The following is a 10,966-nucleotide window of genomic DNA, read 5'->3' as shown; positions in this document are numbered from 1 at the left end:
ATAGATTAATGGTTGAATTGTTTTTAGCATTATTTCATTTCAAGTAGTTTAGGATTTGATTAGTTTATTTCCATTTGTGCATTGCTTTAGTAGTAGCTTAGGAATATAAAAAAGTTGTTAGTAGGTGGATTTGGCCTCACTCCTCCCTTAACGGACCATGGTTTGAGGAAAGAACTCCTATGCAGCCCCAAAAAGATAGAATTCTGATTTCTCATGGAATTTAGGGTTTCTTATTACTTAGTTTTCAAGAATAGGATTTAATTGTCATTTTTGATATATTTAGCCTTTCATTAGATCTCATAAAGGCTTCGCATTATCTTGCAAGTTTTCCCATGCATGAGATAAGCAAATACATAATGAAATTATGTTTTTCTTTAATTAATTCAAAATATTTCTTGTTTAACATGATTTGTGGATAAATGTCAGAGTTTCAACAATGCATAGAGATTTCATCACCAACAACTCCATCCTAACCTCATTCATCCATGATTATCACTTTTTTCCACTAAGTCCCTCACAAAGTTCATCATTGCATAAGAACACTTCTGCAAGTTTGTTGAGCAAATCCAACTATCACTTTTTTCCACTAAGTCCCTCACCAAGTTCATCATTACATGAGAATACTTCTCCAAGTTTTTGAGAAAATCCAACCATCTCACAAGCTCTGTTTTGAGCTTTGAAGGAGTCCTGGCCACTCCCTTGGCTCATTTCATCCACCATTCACCTTCCCTATGCCATACACCACCTTTCAAATCCCTCCTACTACTCTCGGTCAGATCCTGTAGGAATACAGGGGATTGTGTAGGAGCATTAGGACATCCTGTAGGAGGCATTAGGATAGTGGCCTGTTTTGAGGCCAAATTATGGAAAAAACTTCTAGGAAGATAGGAGAAGAACCCTACTTGCCTCCCAACTCATTTCACCGTTCACCATCATCCCTAATCCATCTACCACATCACCAAGAGAAGTTAGCATTCACATTTTCACACAAAAAAGGAAGAAAGGAAAAAGAGTCATTGTGTTCATTTACATGCATAGTAGTAGAATGTTTGGATGTTTCAAATTGCATGCCTAAGACAGTAGGAATACACACATGTCAACTTCACATTCTTTTGAAGCAAAGCCTCTTAGTAGTTAGTTAGATGAATGGTGTGTTTAAGCATTTGATTCGAGTCTTTTCCTTACTACAGTAGAGAATATTTCATTTACTGCAAATTTCCCTTTTTATCATTGGTAATCAAGCTTCTTTTGAATCAATAGAAGGCTGGTTTCAGAAACCATAGTGGTCTATCGCCAACTTAGCAGTGATAAAGAGCAGACCCACCGCATCTACTTGTGTATAAAACACTATCACCTCCAAGTTTGTACGAACACCGGGTTGAAAAAGTAAAGTTGGTAGCTCTAGTAGTTGCAGCATTCTTGTTGAAATACTGGTGCTCATCACTTTGATGATGGAATTTGGGATCCTTTGCCAACTTGATTGCATAAGTATTTTTGAGACATGTTTCCAGTGATAATCACATCAAAATTCATTTTTCGACACATTTCAAACCAGAAAGTGTGGTTCATCATCAGGACAAGATGAACCACACTTGCTAGTTTCAAGCATATTGACAAATGAATTTTGATATGATTATCACCTAAAACATGTCTCAAAAACTTCATATGGCTCACATAAGCCGTAATTCAATAATTGCATAAGTATTGCCAATTAAAAAAGGACTAGAGTTCACTCATTTCTCTTGCAAATCTTCAAGAATTTTCCTGAGCCACAATCTCCTTTGTTGCTTCTATGGTTGCCACATATCCTTCCTCTATAGTAGAATATGTTGAAACTGACTATTTGCATCACCATTAAAGTTTGAATCAAAATACACTATCAAGATGAAGTAATCTACTTGTGAATATTTGATTCAAAAGCCTTGAGTCGTTTCAAGTAATTTAGAACTCTTTTTGCAACAAACCAATGTTCTTATTTTAGAGCTCTTTTTGAAACAAAACATTGTTGTTCGCAAATATTTTGCATGAATATGGAAATAATTCCAACATAAAATGAATTATCCAGTTTGGGGTAGGGGTGAGGGAGATAAAACTTCCCACATGTTTTCTATAGTTCGTTTCATCCTCAAATTTAGTCCATTCTTTATATCGGAACTAATGAAAGAAGTTAATAGCAATACAATATATGAAAGTACAATATGATTCATGAATGTGGGATTTCCCTTAGACCTCCTTTAACATCTTGTTTTGTGGATTAATAACTCCCATGGCATTGTTCTTCTCTATTTGTAACTAATAATGTGTTTTATTTTTAATGGGCGATATTTATATGTTACATGACTTAACCTTCAAACCATTCATCATATTTACAAATATATATTATAACAAAAAAAATAAAACAAAAATATTATAAATTCATTGAATAAGTATCATCTTTAATATTTATAAATCAATCTTAAATATTTCTAACATGTTTTAAACCATAACAATATATAACTTTAGAGAGAGAAAATTTATAATAAAAGTATCCAAACATCTCTAATTCATTACATAATATCTCAATTCTTTTTAAATGGAAAACGAAATTCTACTTTAAATTCCATCATCTTTATCATAAGAGTATCCAAACATCTTTAATTCATTACATAATATCTCAATTCTTTTTAAATGGAAAACCAAATTCTACTTTAAATTATACTATCTTGGTTTAGTTTCTTCATTACTTATTTCCCATTATTTTACTTTCAAAAAAAAATCATTATTTTTAAATATAACATTGTAAATTGTAAAATCATATCACCACCACCAATCTTTAACACTAATGTGTAATATCCATATCTATCTAATTTCCAAATAATATTTTAAAAAAAATAATATATATACATCATCAAATCACATAAAATTTAAGAAAATAAAATAGAAAATTTCAATACTCTCCCAACCTTATGCCATACATTCATACATTTATGTTTATTAAAAATTTAAAATATATTATAAACATGCTTAAATTATAATATAAAATAATAATTTAACCCTAACCCAATAAAACAAAAGTGTTTCCCCATGAAATTCAAATGCGTGTTCAAAATACTGTCAAACAATGATGCAATGATCCCATACATTTATGCTGCTTCGGAAATTAAAATATATTATAAAAATCCTTAAATATAATATTAAATAATAATTTAACAATAAGTAGAAAAACAAGAATATTACTCCGATGAAATTCAAACCCACGTTTAAAAGAAAAAGGGAACTTGTGATTCTAACAACAGTTAAAAAGTGTTAACTACATCCTTCCAAAACAAAACGCATATGAAAGTAATTTGCGCCTTCACACTTATCTTAATTCCGTATAATCATCCCACAATTATAATTGGAATCTCAATATGCTGAGCAGTAACCAGGATGGATGAAATTTAATGGGTAAATTATTTGTTATTCGGTAATTTGTTTTAGTAAAAAAAAATATTTGGTAATGTATTTTTGTTAAAATAATTAAAAAAGACATAGGATGGATGAAATTTAATGGGTAAATTATTTGTTATTTGGTAATTTGTTTTAGTAAAAAATTTATTTGGTAAAGTTTTTAGATAAAATAATTAAAACAGACATTAAAATTGCAGAAACCATCAAATTTCACTAATGTTTCGTGTTTGAAATTCCTACTTTGATAAGAAGCTTTTACATCGACCTGTTTTATAAACCTTCACATATGAGATAAGCTTTTTACAGTTAACACCTTGGCAAACCACAAATTGGTGTTTCTCATTCTTATAAGCTGTTTTTGACCACATAAATATCCTGAAAGTATTTTACATTAACAATTAACATACGTATTTTTTTGGGCATAAAATAAAGTGTTATGGAGTAAGATGCTTAAAATTCAAATTCCCAACGTCTGTGTGTAGAAGCATAATTAAACACCTGAAAGTTATAATAATAAAAGTTGGAATCAACCAATATCACACCAATAAGAAACAGACCCAGTTACCTTACTAAAAGTCCTTCCTTTAATTACAGAAACAAAAGTAACATACACTTATAATAGTTCAGATTGGTCTCCATCTATGCTGCGTTTAGAAGATAGGAGATCTGCAGAGAAGACAACTGTAGCTTCGATATTCAATCCACTTGTCCAAGCATTCCATATGGAAAACATGCCCACATGGGCAACCAGAAAGGACACAAAAATCAGCAACATCTCACTAATTGGGCAACCAAGAAAAAACGTACTATTTCATTGGAAACATCCAAGAATAGAAAAGAGGGAAACATCTAAAAACTAGGAAAAAGGAAACATCTAAAATATATTGACTTTATCTAATTATGCAGTTTGATTTTATCTTATGTAATAAAGAGAATGATGGCATTGTTTACAAATGTTCATCTCTTCTTCATAATAAAGTGAGTGGTATTGTTTACAGACCTGTGTTATTACAGTGTTTGTGTCTACAGTCTATTCTGTGATTCTCTGTTTTTTTTTTTTAATTTTCAGATCTGCAAGTGGATCAATTGGTATCAGACCGTAAGATCTTGGAAGCCATCCACCTGGTGATTCTCTTTTTTTTTTTTCTTTTTTTTTAAGGGTCATACATTTCACTCTATTCAGTGGACGAAAATCATGCCGCCCGTCAAGAGCATCAAGAGCCCTCCCATGCAGACTCGCCAGTGAATGATTTAGCTAGGGCTCTTCAAGAGCTAATTACGCTGCAACAACAACAACGCCCTCCAGGGCAAATGCAGCTTGATACACGCTTTCAACTGCCCAAATTCTCAGGGCAAATGAATGGTGAGACTGTTGATTCTTGGATCCGCAGCCTCTCCAACTATTTTAGAACCTGTCCAACAATGGACGAGGCGATGAAACTTCAGATCGCCAGTCTACAATTGGAAGGCCTAGCACAAACATGGTGGGATACTCATCTTGAGAATATGCCCTTGGTTGTGGAACTTGGAGAACAAGCCGAGACCAAATCGACGCCTATCACATCTTGGAATCTCTTTTGCGAGGCCTTACATGAACGCTTCTATACTCCAGGGTATATACAAAATCTCATTGCCAAATGGTTGCAGCTTCGACAACTACCCAATCAATCAGTGCAATCCTACATTGATGTCTTCTGCAAGTTGCGCATTCAACTCCATATATTCGATCCAGAAGAGGTACTAATTATCAAATTTAATTTTGGTTTGCTAATGCTTCTTCGTCGTGAAGTTGAGTTGTTTGATAGTGCTTCATTAGACAAGGCCTTTATTCGGGACCTGGCGGTGGAACGCAAAGTGGGTAGGCGAATCCGATATCCTCAAGCCAGAAATGGTCCATCTTCCTTTGATTCTTCTAATGTCGCCTCTGCCTCATCCCCCACACCTCACCGCACCCCCTGGTGCACATTTCACAAGACCAACTCACATGCTTCTGCAGATTGTCGAGTATTGAAAAATCTCCGCCCCCAGAAAACTCTTTTTACAGAGGTCGAACAACCAAAGGCCACTACCCCACTTCCAGCTGTTTCTCTTCAAAATCCGACAGAAGTGGACCCCTCTCTCATCCTCATGACTGCTAATGCAATAAACACCTCTGTTACGCCTTTGTTTACCCATAATTGTCAAATCAAACATGAGTTGGCCACGCTTATTCTTGACAATGGGAGTCAAAAGAATCTTGTGTCACAAGACTCAGTTGAACGCCTTTGCCTTCCCACCACTCCTCACCCCCACCCGTATCAGCTCGTTTGGGTCAGAAAGGACGGTCCTCGTCTTACCATCTCACAATGTTGTGCTGTCACCTTCGCTATTGGACCTTTTCATGATACTATGGTATGTGATGTTTCTCCTCTAGATTGTGCTGATTTATTGCTAGGAATTCCATACCAAGAGGCTCGACATGCTGTTTATCATGCTACAGATCACCAATACCACTTGCAGCACGATGGGCGCACCTATGTGCTCACATCCTCAGCTAGCACATCAACCCAACCTTCCATTGGCAAAGCTCCCATTATGAGAGTCAATTTAAACCAAGATGTTTCTTTGTCCTTGGTTCGCCCTGTCAAGCCAGACAACCTCACCAATCCAGTCTCTCCTTCAATGGCTCCTCTACTCCATGAATTTGCAGATGTCTTCACCCAACCCACAGGGCTGCCTCCAACACGCTCTGTTGAACACCACATTGATCTTATCCCTGGCGCTTCCTTACCCAATGCCCCATCTTATCGCCTTGCTCCTCGAGAGGCAATTGAGATAGAATGCCAAATTGAAGAATTGTTGACATCCGGTTATATTCAGACATCATCCTCGCCATGTGCATCTCCAGCTTTTATTATTCCCAAAAAAGATGCTTTTGAATGGCGCCTCGTGACAGACTATCGAGCCCTTAATAAAGCCACTGTTAAAAACCGCTACCCCCTTCCCCGCATTGAGGATTTGTTGGACCATTTACACGGGGCTTGTTTTTTCACAAAGATGGATTTAACTACAGGCTACCATCAAGTTCGCATGCATGCATCCGACACATGGAAAACTGCTTTTAAAACAAAGTTTTGGCTATTTGAATGGTTGGTCATGCCATTTGGACTGACCAACGAACCGGCCACCTTTATGAGATTCATTAATGATGTTTTTAGGGCACATTTGGGTAAGTTTGTGGTCATCTACCTTGATGACATTTTAGTATTCAGTAAATCTTGGGAAGACCATCTTCAGCATGCTCGCACCATACTTGAGTTATTGCGAGCACATCACCTTCAGGTCAAAGAAAAGAAATCCTATTTTGGACAAACATCAGTTCAATATTTGGGATTTATTATTGACAACAAAGGGGTTCGCCCAGATCCCTCTCGTGTACAAGCCTTGGCGCAATGGCCAACCCCTTCCAATGCACATGACCTCAAGAGCTTCATGGGAGGTATTAATTTCTACAGAAAGTTTGTCTCTCATTTTTCACAGTTGGCACGCCCTTTGCACCAGTTGTCTCATCAAGCAAAGTTTATTTTGGATGCCGAATCTGAGCAACATTTTGCTCAACTCAAGAATGCCTTATGCTCTGCTCCTGTTCTTCGCTTGCCAGATATGAATCAACCATTTGAGATGGAAACTGATGCCTCTCAATTCGCCATTGGAGTTGTTCTTAAACAGGGAGGCCACCCTGTGGCATACCATTCTGAGGCACTTGCGGATGCTAAGCTCATGTACAGCACCTATGACAAGGAATTCTACAGTTTAGTGCAAGCTTTGAAGCAATGGCGCCATTACATTCTTGGCAAAGAGACCATCCTCCATACAGATCATCATCTGCTAATCTTCATCAACTCACAACGAAAGATTCAAGAGCAACACCATTTAAAGTGGGCTTCTTACATTCAACAATTCCATCTGGTGATTAAATACAAGAAGGGGACAAGTAATAAGATGGCTGATTTGTTAAGTCGACCGCCTGCTCAGGTCCTACACATTCTAGAGGTGCGTTGTGCTGCATATTATGCTTGGAAAGATATGTATGTAACAGATCCGGTCTTTGGTGAGATATGGGAAGCTTTGCAACACCCTACAGTCATCAACCAAACTCCCTTTCTTGATTATACCATTCGTGATGGTTGGTTGTATAAATTGAACCAACTATGTGTGCCACAATCTGATGATCGTCTCATTCTCATCCGTGAAGCACATGCCTCTTCATGCGGAGGGCATTTTGGCACAGCCAAGACCATTCACAATCTTCAACGCCACTTCTATTGGCCTGCCTTACCAAAGCAAGTGGAGAAATTCATTCGTGCATGTTCTCTTTGTTCACAAAGCAAGCCCTGAAATCGTAAGCATGGTTTGTATCAGCCATTACCAATTCCCTCTCGTCCTTGGGAATCCATTTCCATGGACTTTTTAAGTGGCCTTCCTACTACTTTTCGTAAACATGATGCTATCTGGGTAGTGGTATGTCGTTTCTCCAAGATGGCTATATTTCTTCCTTGTCATAAGACTACTTCTGCTGCTCAAACCGCGGATCTCTTCTTCCATCATGTGTGGCCACACTTTGGTTTGCCAAGTAGCATTATTTCAGATCGTGATTCTTGCTTTCTCAGTACCTTTTGTCGTACTCTTTGGTATTTTTTGGGTTGCCAACTTCGTTTCTCCACTGCCTTCCACCCACAAACAGATGGACAAACCGAAGTTGTCAATCGTACTTTGGTTCACTCACTTCGCAGCTACTTTTCCAAAAACAAACAGTGGGATACATATTTGCACATCATTCAACATAGTCATAATCGAGCAACACACTCCTCAACTGGTTTCTCACCTTTTGAGGTTTGCTTTGGGTTTCAACCAAGTGCACCCTCTGAGATGTCATTGATAATCACCCCTTTTGGGTCTACACATCAACAACAGGAACAAAAATCAGCTCATCATTTTATACACTCCATTTCTCAACGCCAAGCTCAAGTAACTGCTGCTTTGCAAGCAGCCCAAGATTGTGCCAAACAGAGACATGACAAGCAGCGAACACACTTGACTTTTCAACCTGGAGATCGTGTGTGGCTCTTGTTGGACAAGCAACGCTTCAAGGGCCAGCATCATAAGCTGCACCCTCTGAGATATGGCCCATATACTGTTCTAGAACGCATTGGAGAAAATGCATATCGCTTGGACTTGCCTTCCCAGCTTGGCATCCACGATGTTCTTAATGTTAATAATCTCAAATTATTTGAACCACCTCTTCTTGAGGAATCTGTTACAATTCATCATCCGGTTGATAATATTCCAGATTTTCAGCCTCCTCTGCTCAAAGATACAATTCTGGACTTCAAGAAACGGGATACACGACATCAGCCATACTTCTCATATTTGGTTGGTCGGAAGGGACACACACCAGCACAGGTAAAATGGATCAATGTAGAAACATTGCAATGCAATTTCCCTCAGTTGGTGGAGGAAGTCGGGACGCTTCCTGATCTAAACAGGGAGGAATTGGGCAACCAGAAAGGACACAAAAATCAGCAACATCTCACTAATTGGGCAACCAAGAAAAAGCGTACTATTTCATTGGAAACATCCAAGAATAGAAAAGAGGGAAACATCTGAAAAACTAGGAAAAAGGAAACATCTAAAATATATTGACTTTATCTAATTATGCAGTTTGATTTTATCTTTTGTAATAAAGAGAATGATGGCATTGTTTATAAAATGCTCATCTCTTCTTCATAATAAAGTGAGTGGTATTGTTTACAGACCTGTGTTATTCCAGTGTTTGTGTCTACAGTCTGTTCTGTGATTCTCTGTTTTTTATTTTTATTTTCAGATCTACAAGTAGATCACCACATTTACCAAGACGCCGAATTCGATCAGTCGCCCGGAAATCAGTGAGACAAACAGCACATGTAATATCTCCCTCCCCATCTTTTGCAGAAGTGCAGTATTCAATGGCCACCGGCAAATTCTCATGGATGATCCCATGGTTGTCAATGGGCCAGGAAGAAGAAGTATTAGTAGTGGTGGTTGAAGGCAAGAGCTAACCAACCTGCCATAGGGCAGTTAATGCCCGTATGGAGGCATGATTTGTATGACATATCCTTTGAGTTGTATGACATATCCTTTGAAGAACTGCAGCTGGACCATCCATGGATGGCTATGATATTTCCAAATCTATTTATAAAAGGTTGCGGACAAACGGTTGAAAGAAAAAAACAAAAAGAAAATATCGAATTTGTTCTAACTGGGGTCTCCTCCATTCTTTATTGTTTTCGTGAGAGTGAATTAGTTTGTTCTACTTATTGATTTAAGTTTCCGCATTTTGTGATATAGTATAATAAGGTCTGAGCTAAATGGTTATTTTCGTTACTCGTCTTTCCCTTCTTCTAATTTATTTATTTTACGGCGTTATTTATTTTATGGGGTTCTTAAGTCCATAATTATTTTATTTTGGGTTTTGAGACTGTTTATTGGGTTTTTAAAAGATTTTATTGGAAACTAGTGAAATTGTTTTTATCAAATCTCAATATGTTAAACAAGTTATTGTTTACAATGTGTTTTTATTTTAATATGGATTTGGTATTTTGGAATTTTTTTGGAGAACTAGATTATAAAGAATTTACCATTTAAATTTGTAATTCCAAAAAATTTCTATCCACTTCAAAACAAAATCACTTAAAAATATATCTGAAAAGTTCCAAATTTAATGCAGATAAACTATGAGTTTTATTTTATTTTCCAACCAATCACTTCTATAACTATTTTATAAATTTTATGTAAATGTAGTCTATATGTACTTTAATTGGGATATTGTTTGCTTTGAATCAATGTATTTTCACTTCTTAACCATGATTATTGATATTATGTTCGTGATTATTGATACTATATTGGAGTGAACGAGGTTTATTAGTAGCTTTATTTATGTGTATTTGAAAGAAAATATGTCCATAAAAAATGTGTATATTTTAAATTATTTAACATAAATTTATATATATTATATTTAGCAATTTAATTCTAAAATTAATATATATTTTTAAAAGGTTATTTATCAAATATAAAACAATTTTCTATCATGTTACGCTGTAAATTAGGTCACTCGCTACCTTTTTAATATATATTAAAATTTGCTTTTTATATTTATTATTTCTTTCCATATATTTTAATTGATGCATCAAGAGAAATATAATATCATTTGAGAAACTTATATTTGAAATCTCTATGAAGAATGAAATAGATTCCAAGTTGCTTTTCACCCAAGTTGTGCATGACTGCTTTTTAGGAAAGAGATTTTAATTCATTAGAATGAATGCTCATGTAAAGCATAAGGTAGTCTATGTTCAAGTAGAATAAGTCAATATTCACATTCAATTTTGTGACTGATCTTAAGAAAGGATTTTACTCAATGATGTTGATTGAAAGAAAACAATCCATATAAATAAATGCGATGTAAAAGATGTACTTAATTTACTTGATCGAATTTAATTTTATCATTTTAAAAATCTAT

General features: G+C 35.9%; 2 protein-coding genes across 2 annotated transcripts; both read left to right on the top strand.

Moving 5' to 3' along the window:
- Positions 1-4,168: 4,168 nt before the first annotated feature.
- LOC149250505 (uncharacterized) lies at positions 4,169-7,806 on the top strand. Its single transcript, XM_089453672.1, has 4 exons — positions 4,169-4,232; positions 4,499-4,528; positions 4,613-6,492; positions 6,949-7,806. Exons 1-4 carry the CDS (start codon positions 4,169-4,171, stop codon positions 7,804-7,806), a joined length of 2,832 nt encoding a protein of 943 aa, XP_089309798.1.
- Positions 7,807-8,337: 531 nt separating this feature from the next.
- Positions 8,338-9,075, top strand: LOC149250504 (uncharacterized). The gene has a single exon (XM_089453671.1). The coding sequence runs from the start codon at positions 8,338-8,340 to the stop codon at positions 9,073-9,075; it is 738 nt and encodes a 245-aa protein (XP_089309797.1).
- The last annotated feature ends 1,891 nt before the right edge of the window (positions 9,076-10,966 follow it).

The sequence above is a fragment of the Pinus tabuliformis genome, chromosome 7, assembly GCF_031772625.1.
Source record: "Pinus tabuliformis cultivar Carrire ecotype Pingquan chromosome 7, CPIR1, whole genome shotgun sequence".
In the NCBI taxonomy this organism is placed as follows: domain Eukaryota; kingdom Viridiplantae; phylum Streptophyta; class Pinopsida; order Pinales; family Pinaceae; genus Pinus; species Pinus tabuliformis.
The sequence above is the reverse complement of the archived record's forward strand: the minus strand, read 5'-3'. Positions and strand labels throughout refer to the sequence as shown.